The following is a 20,360-nucleotide window of genomic DNA, read 5'->3' as shown; positions in this document are numbered from 1 at the left end:
TTGTAGAATGATTTCCCAACTCATGTTTTGTTGTGTCACAATGGTGAACTTCCCAAAGACTCTACAAAGAACGCAATACAATTCACCCCCACCCAAACCACATGATAAATATGGAGAACCAATCATTCATCCTCGTGGTTGTTTGTCAGCAGTTGAAATCTCAGTTAACTCCGCCCACCGTTGGCCACCGTTGGCCACCGTTGGCCACCGCCCCAGGAAGTCCAATTTGGAAGACTGACGAGCGGACGGCGATCGCTCACGCTTCCCATCGACCAACAAGCAAACAAAAAGGTCATTCGTTGTCATTATGTCGCGTATTTCCAGCTTTCGGCCCCCCGAAGCCGTTTCCTTTCTTCGATTCCTCATCTCCATTTTTTCCCGCCGTCTTAATGACGTCCATTTATCTTCACCGCCTCAAGGACGCGCTGACGGCGGCGGCGGCCGTTACGGCCGCTCGCAGGCGTGTAATGGTCGAATCGGGGCGTCGTAATTATGATTCATGCGCAAAAATCAGCACGCCCCAGTCAGGAAGGAAGTGGCACATCGGGGGGGGGCCGGAGTGGAGACATTTGACTTTGGAAAAGCTACGGGTTCAAAAAAAAACCTAGCGTGGTTAGCGTGGCTTTGATGCCAGGTCACTCCTCTCGTGTTCTCCCCGGGCTCGCGTGGCTTTTCTCCAGGTACTCCGCTTTCCTCCAAGATTTGAAAGCATGCAAGCAAGCTAAGCTATCTGGTTGAACGCTCGAAGTTCGAAGTTGCCTAACCCTAGCTATGATCGGTCGTCCTTTGTCTTCTCGTGGCCTGCCATTGGCGGCCTACCCATTGGCATCTGGTGCCCCTAGTTAGTCGGCCGGGATGACCCTCGTGAGGAAAAGTGGTCCGAGCAAGAAGCGCCTTGGCAACACGTCAACACAGTTTGGTTTATTGTGGTCCGTCCGGGCGGCCCGAAGGTCACAAACGGGCCTTCCTGCTAACGTCCGTCCGTATCAATCCACACTTTTCAAGTACAATTTTGTTACTGGTGTGCGCTTTTAGTTTGGAAAGAGCCGACAGGAAACGGCAGGATGTGGAAAACAATAACAACGAGGCTAATTTGGCACGCCCGTCAGGTCGGTCGGGTGAGTAGAAGCAGGCAAGGCGGCATTGAAATACTCAATTGTTTACACACATTTGGATGGAGATTAAAGGGTTCAACAACACTCATCTTCCAAAACTAGTTCCAATCCAGTTTTCGTCCATCTCCAAAACAACTGGGGCTTGGTTTTGTCCCATATTGGAGCCTGTTTAGAACTGGGAACAGACCTGTTTGGAACTGATTTGAAAAAAAAACAGTTCAGTTCTATAGGAGGGCATTTTTTTCAAACCATTTTGAGTCCAGTTTCCAACACATCACCATCCGGTTCCACTTTGTAATCCGTATTCTCCAGTTCCTTCGCCATTGGGATCCCACTTCAATCCGCTTCCAAATTGTCCCCAGTTTGTCATGGGCTGGGCTCCACGTACCGGTCCACGGGATCCCATTCCGCTCCACATTTAATCCGCTTCCATTTCCCAGTGCGAAACGAAGCCAGTCTGGTTTTACCGTTGCCGTGGCAAATCTCGGTCAGGCTTTTGTCCTTCCAATGGAAATGAGGTCCTACGAAGCCTCTATGTGGGAGCAGACTGGGTGGGCAGGCTTTGCCTTCTGACATTTTCTTTTTTTTTTCTACTAATGCACCATTAAAAAAAAAAAAAAAAAAAGAGTTCACATCAAGGGAATAAAACGCATGCTTTTATCTCCGAGGTCTGCCACGCCCCCTCGGCCCGACGCCTTGCGACGGGTCTTTAAAAAAAAGGAATTTGAATAAACCGGCGGCGGCGGCGGCGACGGCGAGCCTTAGCCGTGGGCGGGAGCTTTGCGCAACCATTGGTAGAAGTGTCGTTGGTGGAGGCGGTGCCAGCGAACGTTTCCCTTCACCATCTCCAGCGCCCTCGCCAAGGCGGGCCCGCTCGCCACGCCGCTCGATTGGATGAAGTCCTTCAGCTGTGTATTAAATGAAAGAAAAGAGTAACGCGCCAGAGTGGCCGGCGCCACGCCACGCCACGCCACGCCGCGCCGACCGTACCTCGTCCAGCTCCTTCTCCGTGTCCAAGAACTCGGTCACGCCGCCGATCAGCTTGGAATTCATGAAGAGCGCCTCGCCGTACCTGAGACGGCGACCGCGGCGTTGAGAAGCGCCCGTGGGCGGGCCGACGCTAGCTCGAGCGCGGGAGCTCACCGCGCGTTGAGGATGTCCCACTTTTCGCGGAAGAACCTCCACGCCAGGTTGCGGCCTCGGGGGTTACGGCCCACGTGGATGATCACGTCGATGGCGTCCTGCTCGGCCACCAGATCCGACGTCAGTGACAAGTTCAGCAACCTGGGACGGCGGCGGAAGTCAAGCTTGTCGGGCTCTTATTTCGGGGAAAGTGTGCTACTTTCTCTTTACTACGAACAGTTGCTAGCAAAAAAAACCAAACAAACGTGGGCACCTGTTAAGCAGGAAGGCGTTGTCCGAGCACGTGAGCGCCTCCAGCAGGATCTTCTTCTCAGAGACGGCGTTGGTGGAGTGGAACTTCATCCAGATGAACTCCCAGACGTCCTCGTCCATCAGGCTGACGCCCGTGCAGTAGACCACGTCGCGGACGTTGGGAGGGATCCTGCACGCCGCATGGAGCCAACGCTCGGTCGGTCGGTCGGTCGGTCGGGCTTCACTTCGCCGGACGGCCGAGTTCGCTCGCTCGCGTCGCGCTCGAGTGGCAATTTAGGCCGGCGCTTCTCGGATTATTAGCCTTTCGGGCCAGCGATCGGTCGGGACGGCGGTCCTCAAAGCGCGGCGCCACCCCCGACGATCGGCCCGTCATTTGGTTCGGCGGTCTCCGGCGGCGACGTACCCGTTCTTGTTGCTGGAGATCCAATGGGAGATGTGGGCCACGGCCTGTCGGTGGCAGTGCTTGTTTCCGAAGCTACAGGCTAACATGATCAGCTCCCGCCGCAGTTCCCTGCGCACACCGGTGGCGGGTCAGCGCGCCCCCCTTCGCCGTCGGCGTCATCGGCGGCCGCCTTACTCGGTCTGGTGCGACGTGGGCGCGACGGAGGCCTCGCCGTCGTCCGGGTCGGCGGGCCAACCCATCTGATGGTAGCGCGTGGCCACTTGCTTCAGCACGTAGTCCTGCAAAAAAAGAAGCGGGCGGGGGTCGATTACGGGCGGACCGGCCCGCCCGCCCGCCACTCGGACGGCTCGGCGGAAGGAAATCTCACGCTGAAGAGCCTGTAGTCGTCGGTGCGGTCCAGCAGCTTGTCCAGCTGGTAGAGCGCCCGGCTGGCGGCGTGCCAGGGCAGGAAGGACGTCTCCAGGGGCAAGTAGCCTAGCAGCTGCAGCGCCACACCTTGGGGAAGGTAACCCGCCCTGCCGGCGACAACACACACACTGGATGGCGTCCCGTGCGCATTTGAGGCCGGCCGGCTTCGCGTGGGCCATTGTCCAGGTCGCGCTAAAGGTGCGCTTTCGAAATTTTGTCTGGCTTTTTAAAGGCGCGCCGTAGATATTTACGGTACTCGCTCGTTTGGTCGCCCGGAAGGTTATTGATAATTACCATTTAAAATTGTTGCTCAAATTCCCTAAATACAAACTGCCAATGACTATTTAGTCATACTTAATGCCCTAGTCATTATTAGGCTAAAGAAAAGCTCCAAATTTCCCGGACTTTGATTGTTTTTTGTTGGAGAACTTGTTAAGACCCTGACTGAACTGACGTGGCTTCTTAAAGGGACAGCGCATGTACATACAAACTCTTCTACACTCACACGTGGGCTCAGTGAAACGGCTCATGGCCATTGTTGGCTTTTATTCATGCGTAGACCGTCTTGTTTTACCTTGTTTTGGCGCCGCTCTTTAGGTCGCCGGTCTTTTGGTCGCCCGTTGTTTGGGTCCGGGCGACCAAAAGACGGCGACCAAACGACCGCACATGGATATTTACACAGTAGATGCGGCGTCGTAGCGTCAACGTGCGGCGGCGGGTCGTCCTCTGCGCATTCATTAACCTCCCTTCCTCCCTGAATATGGATGATTAGCTCCCGTTTATTTAACGACTCGGGACGAGCGGATCGAACGTCACGCCGGCCAACCGGCCGGCGGAAGCCACGTGGCGCTCCGTCCGTGGCGGGCCTCATTTGGATTCCCCGAGCGCAGCTTTCTTGGCACGGCTCGCCGTGCGGAACGGTCACCACGGCAACGGCATCTCCGCCGCGGCTCGTTAGCACGCACTCGGTCGTTTGCCCGCTAGCCGAGCGAGTGTCGTCTTTGCGCTTTCTACACCGGCGCGTCCCTCTTTCTCGCTCGACGAGCGTTTTCGACGGTGTCGGCGCTCGGCTCACCTGGCCAGGTTGAAAGCGTCGTCGATGAGTCCCGCCCGGTTGCCGACGGAGACCACCTGAGCGAGAAGGCGTTAGGCGCTCTGGTGGCGAGGATTTGGCGTCCGGTGGAAGGCCAAAGGAAAACGCCGCGTGCACCTGAAGGTTGGCGTGCAGCTGCTGAATCAGCAACTTCCAGTTGGCGAGGTCGTAGTTGACGCGGAAGTATCCCGTCTGGTTGATGTTGCCCAGCAACCACGTCTGCTCGTTCATCTCGCTCATGGCGTGAGTCTCTACCGCGGGAAAATCAAATCGTCCCGCCGGAATGCAACGGCGCGGCGGGACGGGACGGGACGGCACGGGACGGCACGTACCGGTCTCGTTGTGGATCCAGATGAGCGTCTCCGGACACGCCCAAGAAGCGTTTCCCACGGCGACCGTCAACGGCACCCGCCACTGGAGACTAACGACACAAAAGTACGTCACCCCTGCAGAACTCGGCATGCATCCAATCCAATCCAATGCAATTTATAGCGTGATGTCAAAAAAAAATGCAGTGTGACATCTCGCGCCGTTTGAAGGGTTTAAACGTGGCACCAAAGTGTCCAAAAGGCGGAAGGGGGAGGAGCCAGATGCAGTATTGATGAAGGAGAAAATAGATTAAAAACATGGCGGCGAGGGCGTGAATAAAACATGCCAATCAAATATAAATGACGGCAACGTTGGAGGGAGCGAGCCCGCCCCCGGATGACCCCAAAAATAAAAAGGGGGCTGACCTGGTATTGGCCCGCCCCTCCCGGCCATACAGGAAGTGCTCCTGGCTGACGGTGATGGAACGCGACTGGTTCTTGCTAATGGTGATGACCGGGTAGCCCATTTGCAGAGTCCAGCCGTCCATCACGGCGCCGATGTCGATGTGCCGGCCCTCCGACCTCATGGCCTGGGCACAAAGGCGTGACGGTCCACTTGGAAGCGTCAGGCGACCGATCATTGGCGGGGCCAAGAACGCTTCCAAATTGTCTTTTGAGCCCCTTGGATGGATTGACCGGACAGCCGATGGGACGCGGGCGCTCGTACCTCCGACAGTTTCCTCCAGAGGTCGGCGCGTGCCGCGTTGCCGTACATGTGACTCTGCAGGTAATCCTGGCCAAAGATACAAACCAACAAGAGTCGTTCATCCACTCACAAAGTCATCAATAAATGAGGGATGTCCCAAATCCAATCACGTGATGGAAAATCGGGTGGGATTTGATTGGATTGTAGCCCAGTTCTCAAATAATGCTAGCTTTTTAGGCACCGTGTCGTGTCGGCGATAAAATAAAAACTCACATGAAGTCCTTTGCGGAAAAGGGGCTGTCCCATCACGTTGGCCAGCATCCGGATCAGCGCCGCCCCCTGCGGGACAGGTAGAGAAATGCACCGAAACGTTGGATGGACTGAAAGTTTAAGGACCGCCGGACTTGTGTCCTTTTTTTGAATGACCTTTTTGTACGCGATCCAGTCAAAAACGCGGTCGATGTCAGCGACGTCCCGCACCTCCTGCGAGATGGGGTGCGAGGAGCTCAAGCCGTCCAGCAACATGACCTCGTGGAGGACGTCGGTCAGGAAGCGTTGCTTCTCCTGAGAAAAAAAAAAAAAAAAAAAAAGCCGTTCAAAATAGAGACCGTCATTGGACAAAATTCAATGAACAAATAACAACCAGGAAAAGACGCTTTTTTCAACCTAGCTTTGAATTGAAAATATTTTTTTTACTAGATGTCCAATCCATTTGACGCAGGCGGGTGGCGGCGGCCCATGAACTTTTGTACTTTTACTGCCATGTTTCCTATTTCAAATGGATCAGACATCATTGGCAGCCATTCATTTGATTCTGGTACATTCCAGTTTCTTTTTGGTGATTTTTTTTTTGTGGCTTCCTGTTGATTTTAAGGCCCGGGGAGTTCAGTTTCCTTGCTAATCTGCGTCATGCCGGATTCCAGAAGGTGTGGCCCCGGCTAATTAGCACTTGCCGGAAGGGACGTTGGGGGGTTTCCTTCCCTGATGAATGTCACACTTCATCAGCCGCCGTCACATTTGTTTTCTTCGACTATTTCACTTTGGGTGTGTTTTTCCGCTAATAGCTAAAGCTAAAAGCAACTCTTTTACTCAGCGACGCGCGTGGGTCGTTGTTGGGGTTATTCTGGGATATTATTATATATGTGCGTATTAAACATTATATATATATGTGTGGAATATTAGTCACTATATGTATATGTGATACATTAAATCATTATAAGCAGACGAAAGCTCAGTATAACAAATATTAAAGTATACCTATTAATGAACCTATCTGTGGTTCGTTCGTTCGGTCGGTCACGGAGCGAGAATGACGCCTGAACGCGCGCGCGCCGCGTAACGCAATTAGCGGAGGTCGGCCGGACGGCGCGTTTGGTTGAGCGCGAGCAGCGGCGCAAGACGCTAATTAGCCCCAACGCTAACGGAGCGTCGAAGAGCGGCGCGCGCAGATGGGTCCCGCCCGCCCGGCGCACGCGCTCCCAGATGGAGTCAACAGACTATTTCCTGCAGCGGCTGCTAACTCGCCGCCGGTCATCATCTTTGACCTTTGCTAGCTCTGATTTGCGCTGACGGAAAAAAAAGTAAGCCTGAGCGAAATGATTTGAAAAAAAAAAACAAAAGTCACCATTTCTGCTAAAGGACATTTTATGTCCAAGTGGGTTTATAAATCTTTTTAAGTCTTGTTTCCATGTGAGGCGCTTCATCAAACTATCAATCGATGACGCCGCTCTGTTTGGCACGTTTTTCATTTTATGAACCGTGTGGGGTGGGGGGTGCCGGAGCCAATCCCAGCTAACCCCGAATCGGAAGCTAGCCATTTTGAGACTCACCATGTTCCACTTGGGGAAGAGGAAATCGGTGCCAACGTACTCAAAGTAGTGAGCGAAGCCTTCCTTCAGCCACACGTCCTCCCACCACACCGGCGTCACCAGGTCGCCAAACCACTAACGGACAAAAATAATAATAATAATAATAATAAAATAATAAACATTGGGTTATCTCCATCCATTTGGACTACCGGTACGGACGGATCGGATCGGCGGGGGGAAAAAAATCCTCGTCAACATGGATGAATCCGTGACAGGGAGATGAAAAGAGGAAGGTGAAGGGTTCCTCCAACTTCCCCCTCCTCCTCTTTTTTTTTCTTTCTCCTGCTCGTCTCCGGCAACAACAGAAACTTTGATGAAGGCGCCGAAGGGCGACCTGCTAAATATTCATGAGGGAGAGCAGTGCGTGCAGCCAACAACAGGTAATGAGGAAAGCTCAGCAAACGCTGGACCAAAAAAATCTCCTAAACATCGGAAGCCAGATTGGACGCCGGCTTGCTTATTTGACAGGAGGTTTGGCAACATTTGCTAAAGCAAAGTTGGCCGTGGGCGTCTTCCGCACGTGTAGCGTAGCGACCATGTTTGATAAAATGGATGAAATAACTTGTTTTGGAAGATGCACATTTTTTTGTTTTTTTTGGGTCTCGAGGTGTTTGCAATTGGCGGCCATCTTGGGACAGGAGATGTATCCGCTCCACTTAAAATATTCGGAATTTTTACCGCAGTCTCGACAGATTTACAAACGTTTCGCTTTTACGGATAGGCTATATTGGCGTGACCGTTGACATTGAGATTGACAAAAGCCATTAACGTTAATAGACGTCTTAAGCATTTGAACTGGGAGAGGTGGGTTTTTTTTTTTAAATCCATTTTCCAATAGATCGTCTCCAAATTGTTCTGAAATGACCTCGATGGGTGGAAATAAACAACAGGCGGCCGCCCTTCCACTCCCGTCCACCAGTTGGCAGCACACGGCCGCCGAAAAAGTTCCTCAAAACAGATGCACCACGGCGTCCGCGGAGACAAGGCAGGCGACAACACATTTCCCGTGAAAAAAAAAAGGCTCACCTGGTGGCAGATCTCGTGGACGACCACCATGGTCACCTCCATCTGGTAGGAGGACGAGGACACCCGGGCGTCCAGCAGGATCTTCTGCTCCACGAAGACGCTCAGGCCCCAGTTCTCCATGGCGGCGTAGGGGTGCTTGGGCACCGCCAACAGGTCTGAAAACATCCTTTCGTTAGCCAACGACTGGTGCAGCCCAAAAAAAAAAAAAAAAAACAACCCCAAGTCTTTGGTTGCTATGGAAACGGTCCAAAGGTTCCCGAGCCGTCGAGTGCCGACGAACGATTGGCTGGCGGACGCCGCGTTGACTGAAGGTGGGTATGCAAATGAGCCGGTTGCGCAAACGAGACGATGAAGGAATTACAGCTTGAAATGGAAGCCAGGAGAAGGAAGGCAAAGGCAAAGGCTTTGGATTTTGCCGCCGCACTTCCTCCGGTGATTCACCTGAAATTGCGCCCGAGGCCCGCAATCGCTGGCACTCGTGCGGGTGGGTGAATCACTCCGGAGCCCAAAAATAGCGTCCGCATTCATTTTTTTTCAAGCCGCTTTCCCTTTCTTTTGCATTTCACGTCTCGGTCTCTCATCTGCTTTCTCGGAGGCGGTTGCCGCGGCGACCGTCTGGAGCCAGGACAACAAACGCCTTCCCCCGTGGAAAATAGTCAAGAGCCATCGTACCGCCGCCAAAACACTCACAACTGTAATGTTATGCAAAGGTAGCAAATCCTCATCTAGGCTATTTATTTAGTGTACTAGCTAGTTACTGTATTTTCACAACTATAAGGCGCACATAAAAGTCTTCAATTTTCTCCAAAATAGACAGGGAGGGCGCCTTATAATCGCAACCAACGGCTTTCTGCCTCTTATTAGAAAGCGACACAAAAGCGAAAACCGTGTTGGCGCGGTGGCGTGCGTGCTAGCCGTTCCTCTTAAAGTGGCGGCGAGTTCTGAACGGATTCAAGTTGACACGTCCGCAATTAGCCCACGTCGCGCGCGGTCGACGACCCTCGGGCCGCTCCTTCCGCGTGCTACTCATTAGGCCCAAGCGCCGCAGGCCGCGGACCGCCGGAAGACCGGCGCGTGCTAAAAGTACCTTAAGAAGACCTCAATTAGTCCTCATCTCGTCAAGCGCTGACACCGAGCTCCCGCCGTGCTTTGCGCCGGGCTCATTAGCGCGTAGCGCGTGCGACGGTCGCTAAGCCGAAGCGGACGTTTGGCGGGTTTGGCTCGGCAAAAAGTCCACGTTGAGGTATTAGCGAAGTAGCGATGGCGACAGGAAGAAGGCCAAGAGTTGTCCTGGACTGACCAATCAGACGTGAAACGAACACCGGCGCGGAAAGCGCTTTTGATGCGTCCTCAATTCGCGGACACGCTCGGGGCTAACGAGCGAGTCCGAGTCCATCGGCGCTTTTTCATCCATTTTGGCTCGCATATCATTAAACACGGACTTGACAAAACGGATTAGTCGTAAAATAATCCTCATCTTCCATGTTAAGACAATCGTGTCTTCTAGTAGACGTCGATAACGTCGATCAAACGCTTATGAGATGAACCATACGAATGCGAGTACGATGGCTGCGTGATTGTACGTCCGTATTTGACCCCTCCCACACTATTTTGTCCCACGATCGAACAATGTTTGCAAATGATGCAACGGTTAGTTGTCAAATTCTGTTCAGTTGTGATGCTAGAAGCGGTCCTAGCTCATTTTGCGCAATAGGCCACACACACACAAACCACCTTTTTCGGTCATATTAACTTTTAAAAAATACATTAGACCCAATAGAATAGTAGAAATACACATATACAACATCTTAAGACACCCCCCCCCCCCCCCCCCCCCCCAAATAGATGACACTCAAGGCGGTGGCCCACATGGCCCATAGCAAAAACCCAGGCCAAGATCAGAAGCGCAACTCGTGCAAGTTCTCAAGCGGCGACGAGAGCGTTCGGCACGCGGACAGCTGATTGGCCCGCAGCTCAGAGCGTCTCCTTCAAGTCCATCTGTTGTTGCGTGTAGGCCCGAGGGCAGGCGCGCAAAACGGCGGACAAAGCGCACATGGCGTAGGTGCAGAGGCCCCGCGGCCGGCCCAGATGGCGGCGCAACTCGGCGGATCGCATCAGTCCGACGGCGCGGGAGGGCGGATCACCTGAGCCTCTGCCTTCTCGCCCGGGCGCAAACATTTGCTGCTTCTGAGTCCAATTGGATCAGACGGGGGAGGCCAAGATTCGGGTGGGACGGTCGCCCGTGAAAAATGAGCTCGGGCAAAGGGGAGGGCGGTAAAGACTCGGGTGACACCGTTGCCCATAAAAGATTAGCTTGGCCAAGACCCGTAAAATATCCCATTCTTTTTCCTAGGGTCGCAGGGGTGCCGGAGCCTATCCTAGCCGACTTCTGGCACCGGGCGGGGGGAACGCCTTGAATCGGTGACCACCGATAACCAATAGCTTCCAATTCCCTATTAAGTTGATCTCACTCTTTCTTGACCTGCTCCGGAAGTTGTATTTTCAGATCTATCATGGATATATCTCAAGTGGGAGGGTGACGTCTATCGCCGCCGTTCCAGAGTTAAGATGGGCACGCGTTGAGAAAACGCCACCTCCTCCAGCACATCATCAAGATGAAAAGCATCGTGTTTATTTTTAGGACTTATGGAAGGCCAACGTCAGGCGGTCCCAGGGGGGGCAGAGAGGGGGGGGGGGGTGTCGACGTGGCCTGAATGACAACAGATGGCGCCCGGCGGCTCGGGGACCTCCGCCACGCTCGCTCGCTCGCTCGCGTGCGCCCGGCGAGCCGGCGGCGCAAAAAAAAGCCCCACGCGCTCATCCAGACGGGAGCGACAGCTGCCCGCGTCTGCCCGAGCGGGACCGTTCAATTTGACGTCAAAAGAGAAATGTTTTGGATTGTGGGAAGCCGGATCAGCATTTTGGGGGGGGGGGGGGGGGGGGGGGGGACTTTAAAAAAGTAAAACGGATGGGACGTCTCGGAAAGGATTTGCCAAGAAACGCAAGACTTTGCTTCAAAGTAGGAAAGCATGCGTGTTTACCTAACTTGGGCAGCGAGTAGCCCACTTGGAAGACGTCCTGGTAGAAGCCCAGAAGACGCTGGGTGATGTGGAGGGAGTAGTCGCCCGCGCCGCTGGCGATGGCGTCCGGTCGGGCGAACAGACGGATCTGAGGGGAGGAGAAAAAGCAAAGAAGGATTGGAAAAAAAAAAAAAAACATACAAACAAAACCATGGACAACAAAGAGGAAGAGCGTGACACTGGCGATGGGCTTCGATGGCGATGGTCGCCACGGCGACCATTTACCGCTGTTTTGTCACCGTTGGATGGGAGGTGGCCACTGACTGGCGCGGATGTTTCCATGGGACGCCATAGAAGAACAATTTCATTCATTTTCTCAAGTGCTCATTCTAACAAGGCTCGCGGGGGGGGTGCTGGAGCCTATCCCAGCCAAGTATGGGAAGTCGTTTGGGTGGCTAACAAAGACAAAAGGACAAGCCATAGTAGCTAGGGGCTATTTCAAGTCTTTCCAGGCTAGCCTAGCATGTCGCTTTTGGGTTGGAGGAGGAAACCAGAGTCCCCAGAGAAAAGCCACGCAACACCACACCCTGGGATCAAACCCTGGACCCCAGAAGTGCAAGGCAGACGTGCTAACCACTCGACCAATGGGCTGCCTTGCTAAATTAATTCATTCCTAATCACGTTCGCTGGGCTCATTTGCATGAAAAGGAGCTCAAAGGAGATTTTCCAAAGCGTGGAACAGGAAGTTGCAGCTGCACACACACACACACACAAACACACACACACACACACACACAAGGCTTCCACAGGGGATGACTAACTCACTCCGTGCCATTGACCGATAAAGATGTCCAATCACGGCTTTCCTGAAAACAGTATTTTGAATATGATTTGCTCTATTTGGAGGTTATGATCCTCAATATCACTCCAATGTTGTTGTTGTTGTTGTTTTTACAGCAGTGGTGATAACCACTCGACAATTTGTTTTTCGCAAGTCGTGTAATCACGCCGACTTCCTATAACCCAAGGAAAAAATTCCGTGGGAACGGCGCCGACGGGCCGCAGCTGGCCTTGACGCGACGCAGCTGCGTGGCCAAACGGCAGGAAGTGACCCGTGCCCACTTCCACGACATCGTCTCCCCCGATACCCCCGCCTTCCGTTCTTTAAGAAGACGGACGTTGCTTTGGATGAAATGACACGAGGGTTTCAAATTTAAAGCTAAAGTGTCTTTCAAAATGTTTATCAGAATTATTTTCAGCACGGCGGGGAACCTGGGTTCAAATCCGGGTGGTCCCGAGGTACGAGCGTGAGCCCGGATCGAAAAGCGAGCCCCGGGATTGGCGAATAGGAACAAAACGTCAGGGGACGACTCACCGCCACGCCGCCGTCGCTGCGCGTCTCTCGATACGTGAAGTTGCAGACTGCCCAGGCCAAGTAGTACGTGGACATGCGCGGCGTGCGCGCGAAGCGCCGGAGCGTGCGACCGTCCTCGTCCTCCTCGCCGGCCAGCGGCGGCATGTTGGCCAGCGCCGTGTACGCCGGGTCATGGCGGAGGCTCAGCGAGAAGGTGGCCTTGAACGCCGGTTCGTCGAAGCAGGGGAAGGCTTTGCGGGCGTGCGTCGGGCTGAACTGGGTCACCGCCAGGTACCTAAAAAAAATAAATCAAATAAACTCATTAGCACATTTGGTCATTCCATCTCAATTGGAATTCTCGTGCGCCCCAAAATGGACAGCGCCCACACGGTACACGGTCGATTGGTCGCCGGTCTTTTGGTCGCCGATCTTTTGGTCGCCGGTCTTTTGGTCGCCCGGAAGGTAAGTGATAATTACCATTGAAATGGTTGCTCAAGTTCCCTAAATACAAACTGCCAATGACTATTTAGTCATACTTAATGCCCTATTAATTATTAGGCTAAAGAAAAGCTCCAAATTTCCCTGACTTTGACTGTTTTTTGTTGGAGAACTTGTTAAGACCCTGACTGAACTGACGTGGCTTCTTAAAGGGACAGCGCATGTACATACAAACTCATACACTCACACGTCGGCTCAGTGAAACTGCTCACGGCCATTTTTGGCTTTTATTGATGCGTAGACGTCTTGTTTTACCTTGTTTTGTCACCGGTCTTTTGGTCGTCGGTCTTTTGGTGGCCGTTTTTTTGGTCGCCAGTCTTTTGGGCGCCCGTTGTCGCGGTCGGGACGACCAATCGACCGCACACGGCCCACATTGCCCCTAGCAAAAGACGACCCGGATGATTTAATCCAGGGGTCGGGAACTGTTTTGACGAAGAGAGCCACAAACAATTCATATTTTCCAATGTTATTCCTTGTGAGCCATACTACGAATTTAAAAGTCAAAATACATACATGTAAACGAGTGCCTTTTCAATTTTTTTTTTTGTAATTTCACCACTTTTAATGTGGAAAAAAATGAATATTTTTTAAAAGATTCTTATGCTGTTGCTAATCAGTGAGAGGATGCATTCCACAAGAGTCTACTGCAAAAAAATGAAGATTAAAGCAGTTCTAGATGTAATATCTCAGTTCTGTCACCAGCAATTTCCGTATTTTAGCTCACAGGTTAGCAAAGAGCCAGATGCACCCATCAAAAGAGCCACAAGTGGCTCCCGAGCCATAGGTTCCCTACCCCTGATTTAATCTATCGTGTTGTTGTTGTTTGCGGGATTACGGGAAGAGTAGTGTTATTGATTTGGGATTATTTGAGCAGATGCATTTTTCTAACAGGATTACGCGGCGAGTTCAAACGTGGGCGGGATTATCCGATGATCCATTTCCTTTCATTTGCAAGGACGTAGCCCGAGGCTAGCCAACAGGAAGTACCTGCCGCACGCACTCTCAAACGCGCACGCAGAAGATCATGACTGGACAATTTTGCCGCCATCTTTGAATGGTACGGCGCGTCTCGTTTTACAAAGGAAGCCGAGGAAAGCGCCGAGTCGTCACTTTTGCGCCGCCGGCGGGGTCGCCTTTCGGGGAAGGCGCGGGCAAAACAAACAATGTTGGTAAATAGCTCCCGAGCAAAACGTCTTTCACAAATGATCGCGTCTCGCCGTGCGACTCGAAGACGTCGTCGGGTTTGTCGTCGTTTGCCGGTGACCCGATTTGCACGGCCGGCCGCGTCCCGCTAATACTTCAGACTAACGCACGCGCGCGCGCACGTGGTCGCGTGTTGATTATTATTATTTTTTGCCGGGGAAGAGTCTTTGGAATGGACGGTGGCGTATGCGCGTTTACGCCCGTATCGATCCGGTATCGATAAGCGGCCCGCAGCAAACCGGGGAAAATAAATGGGAAGCATCACAGCTCAGCAAATCAGCTTGCTCGCTCTCAACTCATCAAATTTACAATATGTACGTATTTGTATGCGTCGACGGTACAAGGCAGAGTCCGCGGGAAAACAAAAGCATGGTTACGACGACACGTTTGGAGACTGGAAAGCCTGCTCCAAACAGATGAGCTATTATATATTGGCGTCCATTGCAGTGACGAGTTAAGAAGGTTTCTTACTTTATCTGTTTTTTGTTTTTTTGCTATACGTGTACTTATTTTGAAAACTTGGCAGCAGATCCGGCCGTCCTGGCTCATTTCTCGTGGGCGCCCTGGGCGTTCGCCCGCATTGCCCGTGGCAAAAACCGGCTCTGCTCAGCGGCAACAACGCTAACTGGCTAAAGGAAGCAAAGACTTTGCAGGAACACACACACACACACACACACACGCACAAATTGGTGAAAATATGGCAGTGGCCTGATGGGAAAATTCCCAAAATGAGGCTAATGAGTGCGTGTGCGTAGGGAGGAGAGTTAATCAATGTCGCGCATGTCAAGTCTGACCTTTTCTAGTGGAAAACACCTGCTCCAAATGAGAAGGAAACTCTGGCACGGTGGCGTATCGGAGTTGCTTTGAACTTTTTGAGCGAGGAGGAGGAGGAGGAGGAGGAGGAGGAGACGTACCGCCTTTGGCCGTCCAGTGCGTAGGAGCTCCTGAAGAAGCCCAGCAGCTCGTCCTCGATGGCCGCCTCGAAGGTGACGTTGAGGCGGTACGTCCGCGAGGCCTTGAGTTCTCGGTGCAGGACCAGCACCAGCATCTGGTTGGCCGGGAACAGGAAGTGGCGCTGCACGCGGACCGCCCCGCCGCCGCCGCCGGGACGACCGCCGCTCAGCGACACGCTGGACACCTGAGGACGCAAAAGAAATGTCACGTGAGCTTCTCTCGGGATGGAACGACAAAAGTGGAGTTGGACCGACGGCGGGAGTTGCGGCGGGCCGACACGTTAGCGCGGCCTCGGGCGCCGCCCGCCGACCGACTTGAAGCTAATGAACGCTAAAAAGCCACACTTTGGGAAAGCACCGAAAATAAACCCACGCGGGGCCGATGCGATGCGACAACGTGACGTCACCGAGCCTGGCGAAAAGCGGATCAAACGAGAGGTCGGGGGCCACGTGGGGCGTCCGGCGCCTACCTCCAGCCCGTCGGCGTGCAGCACCACGAATCTGGTGGCGTTGACGCACTCCAAGTCGATGCTGACGTCTCCCGAGAAGGTGAAGTTGTCCATGTAGACGGCCACGTCCAAGTCGTAGTGGCGCGGACGCAGCGAGCCCGGCAGCCGGCTCCTCAGCCAAGGCCGCGCCCCCTCCTCCTCCTCGTCCTCGCTCACCCGCTCGCCCCTCGCCCGATGGTCTCCCCGTCGTCCCGGCGCTCCCCCCGCCGCCGCCGCCGCCTCCTCGGGGCCCCCGCAGTCCTCGGAACGTACGCCCAGCGCCACGGCCACGGCCGTCACCGCCACCAGGGTCAGGACGGACAGCGCGAAGGCCGCCACCAGTCGGCGGTGGGTCGCCACGGAGCGCTCCCCGCGGGCGCGGGGCCGCCCGCCGACCACGGACGTCCCCCACTGCTCGGACATCCCGCGCCCGTTGCGCGCGACGCCCGCCGTCGGGTCGTTCAGGCCCATACGCCAGACGTTGCCGCGGCGGTCCCGATCACATGGGAGCCCGGCGCCCAAAGCGCGAAGAAGGGGAAGTCTGGCTTGGGCTCGGTCCAATGCAAAAACACGGGAAAACGTGCAAACGAGCTTACGCTACGCGGACGACCCGCGGCGCGTCGACACGTGCTCCCAAATGAATTATTCAAAGTAAAGCGCATTAGCCGCTGGATTAAAAAAAATAATAATAATAAGAATCCTACGACATTTGTCCGCCGCTAATTGACGACCGGAAGCAGACGGCGGGACTTTGCCGAGTCGACGTTCGTCCTCCGGGGGGGTGATCGGAAAAGGAAAAAAAAAAAATCTGTCGCGCGGGAAGCCTCGCTCGGAACGATAATCCCCAGATGAGCGTGGAGGGGGGTCGTCCGTCCGCGGGTTCGGCGCTAGTGGCTAGCGTGCCGCTCGATGCGACGACGGCGTCCGGAGCCGCCGAACCTCGTCAACTTGCGAGCCTGCCGCTCTGCTGCTGCGCGCACATCCTCGCGCGGGAGGTTGAAGATGATGAAGAGGAGGAGGAAGAGGAGAAGAAGAAAAAGAGAAAAAAGGAGGAGGAGGAGGAGGAAGAGGCGTGTGCGGCGCCTGCACAAAATATGAACGATGGAGCCTTGTGTCATTTGATCATTTGCTCTCATAGCTTATTGTTTGGAACTTTTGAACGATAGCCAATAGCAGAGGCGGTCCTGGCCGGAAAACTCGCTCACCCGCAAAAAAACACAAAAACAGAATAGATTTAACTTAAAAAAAAGTTGAGTGAAGTACAATAAACATCATCTGAATTCGGACTGTCACGAGTGTTTTTTTCCGCCCTTTTTGCCATTAAATTGTGTTTCCAATGATTGGATTAAACCTCAAACTATTTTGGACTGGGTGGTGCAGTGGCACTTTTCTGACACTAGGGGCAAACTTCCGACACTAACTTGATGTGTAAATGAGGGATAATAGTAGTTAAATGCTGATATATCATTTTAAAAATGAAGGGCTCCCGTCCGTCCACCCCCGCGCAGATGGCGCCCTGGGCGCTCGCCCAAATGACCCGTGGCAAAAACCGGCCCTGCCAATAGGAAAGCATTACGCGACCGAAGACGTCCAATCTATTTTGAAAATGGGAGAGTCGGCAGCGCAGAAGTTGCTCAAGATGGACTGACACGCTAGTTGTACAGCGTGGTGGGCGGGAACACGCCTCGGGAGGAAGCGCACGATAGGCCGCGCGTGTCACGTGCGTGCATCACTCTTGCGGCAAATGTGTGGGTGTGCAAATGTACCTATTGCGTCCATGTGTCGAAATATTGGGAATTTTGGACGTGTGCAGATGAAAACATAAAGGACAATCAATTAGTATTAGTCATTTAAATGTGCGCCCGTGCACGTCGCCCTTCGCTCGTGTGGGGGTTTCTACTTTGATAACCCATTTTTCATCAAGTGACAGCTGCGTGAGAGACGCTGATTACATTTTTTGATTGCCTTTACACTTGGTGGAATTAGCAGCGCACGTGCGCGCCGTCAACACGTTTTGGGTGGCAAGTCGAGAGCTAGACTGGTTTCTGGGGGCCAGCAGGGGGCGCTATTCCGGAGCCTTAGGGGCGGAAATGTGGTTTGGGCGAGGGAACCGATTTCTATTTTGGCTCGTTTTTGTTCGCAGCGCACACAAAAGAGGAGGGATAATCAAATGACGCAGATTAATTAGCAGCCGGCGCCTCGCTAAGCCCTTCTTTGTGTTTTCTCCCGGCGCTAGGCTAAGCTAATTAGCCGACAGGCCGAGCTAAATCGCGCGACGGGAAGTGTTAGCCGTTTGCGGGTGCGAAGAAACGGAGACATAAAGTCTGGGGTTTTATACAAAACTTAAACGACAACCACGATAGCCCAAACATACCCGCGAGCGCTCCAAATTAGCCCGTACCCCGGAGCCCAATGTTGGGCTGATTGTGAAGACGCCCCCCCCCCCCACACCGCCGTCTCCCAGGCAACCGGTACGGATCTTTGCGTCGACACGTCGACAAAACCATGTGTCCGAAGCTCTGGTGAGATTTCATCGCTAACATTCACACGATGTTTTGTCATGGAGCTAGCTTGCGGGTGAGGTGAAAGTAAGCTAATGCTATCGACACGGAATGGATGATAAAAGCCGGCGCGCCCGCCCAGGCAGGGATGGACGAGGGCGCCGTAACGACACAATATCGCTAAGAGGCTAACGGAGCCAAAGTCGGCGAGCGCGTTTTACGGGCGCTCTCGCTGTCGGCGCTCCGCATCTGCGCTAACGTGCTTTACGGCTTTTATTGCTTTGATTGCTTTTATTGCCGCCGCCGGGCTTTGGCGCGCTGGCAGCACACGCGCCTCATGTGACCTCCTTCGAGGGAAGCCAAATCAAATGTTTTTTTTTATTCCAGCAGCCAGACAACAATAACTTTAATCGCTTTATTTACGCTCAGTGTGAGCGTTCACGCCGTGTGGGTGCCGGCGCCGTGAAAGCTAGTGGCGAGGGAGCTAAGCTAAGCCGACGACGCTAACTCTTTCGACGCCGCTGACGGTGATAGACGTCCAATCAAGTCATTTTACCACTTGTAGACGTCCAGTCCTTTTGAGGCTTAGGGTTAGCGACCTCGTTCACTTGCTGCCGACCTCCCGCTTTAAATGGATCGGACGTCTAGTGCTGTCAAAACTGTCAAACTCGGCCAGCGAGGGTCATTTCGTGGGCCCGATTTATTTGATTTGACCAGAATAAAGTTTTGATCCATTGGCAGAAAATGCGCATTCCTCAATCCCTGCTTCCTTCTGTCTATTATCGTCAATTTTCCCGGTCGTATTTTATCAAAGTCTCAAGCGGAGCCTCCGCCACGCCAAAACAACGATCTGCGGCGGCAGCACAAAAAAAAACGACGCCCCCCCCCCAACTTTTAACGCCAGCTGCGCAAAACACACCTGAAATGAATAATGCAAGAATGGTCATTGTGCTAAGAAGCGAGACGAGCCCGCGGGGACGAGATTGGACGACATCCGATGACGTCCCGATTGGAAGACGTGCACCGGTCCACTATCTGGCGTCCTTGCGCAAGGTCACGCACGTTTTTGTTGGGCCGGCCACTCTGACGGACGCATCTCTTCTTTTGTCTCAGTGGCGGACACTTGTGTTGAAACAGCGTGTTTGCTCGGTCCTCGTTTTCCTGAATGTCACCGCAAGGTCTACGATGCACAAAATCCACTTAGCCAGTGTTTGTAAGGTTTTTTGGGGGGTTGTAAGGGGAATCAATAATCATTTATAAGGGCAGTTATCGGCAGAGGTTGACAGGTATGTAACAGTAATAATTTCTTAATGGTGGTTCATAGGCTCCATGACCAGACGTAATATGTGAATCACTGCGTGTTTTCATGGTGTCTATTACCTTATTTTCTCGCATATTATCCGCCTCTGCGTACAAGTGGCACTTTTAAAATTGCCTTCAAATCGTTGAATTTGAACATTTCTCTCGTATAAGGCCTCCATATTCATGGTTTTAATAGGGAGTACAAAAATGTGTTACTTTGAAGGGAAAATCTTAAGAAAAAGTACAGCCAGGAAGTGTGTCCTCCGTAGAGGTCGTTTGTCAACCCTAGCCAACAAGATGGCGGCGCCCTGAGCGAGCGATGGACTTTTTAGTTGAACTTCAAAGTTTCTCCGTACTATTATTAAACTCGCCCATTACAATACAGGTTGCTATTTCTGCACTAACAAGAACAATTGTTAAGAAATACCATTTAATATTAAATAAAGATTGTACCGTACCTCGTTGTGATGATACCGGCGTCCAAGGCTATCTTTTTCCGTAGCAGTCGGCTATCCACAGGGCCAAAGCAAATAGTTTTAAGAAATATTTTAACAACACTCTTTGTCGTCTTCCTAAAAAACGATGGAAATCAATTTCCTAATGTTGATATAGCAAAAGATTGTTTTCGTCCATAGTAGCTATCAACGGCAGCGCAATTTCTTTTCCTGGCATTTGCTCTTCCTCACGAGTAAAGCCGCACTACCGAATGTAGACATTGC

At 53.0% G+C, this 20,360-nt stretch overlaps 1 protein-coding gene across 2 annotated transcripts; it reads right to left on the bottom strand.

Annotated features, from left to right (window-relative positions):
* Positions 1–906: 906 nt before the first annotated feature.
* LOC144069049 (thyrotropin-releasing hormone-degrading ectoenzyme-like) lies at positions 907–20,345 on the bottom strand. Of its 2 annotated transcripts, none has more exons than XM_077594106.1 (20): positions 20,100–20,345; positions 15,312–15,535; positions 12,718–12,991; positions 11,364–11,490; positions 8,323–8,477; positions 7,258–7,371; positions 5,855–5,992; positions 5,702–5,767; positions 5,450–5,515; positions 5,149–5,312; positions 4,747–4,835; positions 4,532–4,665; positions 4,397–4,452; positions 3,281–3,428; positions 3,088–3,191; positions 2,914–3,021; positions 2,512–2,679; positions 2,259–2,399; positions 2,106–2,187; positions 907–2,023 (listed from the first exon to the last, which is right to left on the bottom strand). In XM_077594106.1, the coding sequence occupies exons 2-20, from the start codon at positions 15,443–15,445 to the stop codon at positions 1,877–1,879; spliced, it is 2,415 nt and encodes an 804-aa protein (XP_077450232.1). In that variant the 5' UTR covers positions 15,446–15,535; positions 20,100–20,345; the 3' UTR covers positions 907–1,876. The 2 variants fall into 2 exon arrangements, with proteins under 2 accessions (XP_077450232.1, XP_077450231.1); XM_077594105.1 differs by lacking the exon at positions 20,100–20,345 and adding an exon at positions 15,821–16,922.
* Between the last annotated feature and the right edge of the window lie 15 nt (positions 20,346–20,360).

The sequence above is a fragment of the Stigmatopora argus genome, chromosome 23 (assembly GCF_051989625.1).
Source record: "Stigmatopora argus isolate UIUO_Sarg chromosome 23, RoL_Sarg_1.0, whole genome shotgun sequence".
Lineage (NCBI taxonomy): Eukaryota > Metazoa > Chordata > Actinopteri > Syngnathiformes > Syngnathidae > Stigmatopora > Stigmatopora argus.
Note: the sequence above shows the minus strand (reverse complement) of the source record. Positions and strands in the feature narration are given on the sequence as shown.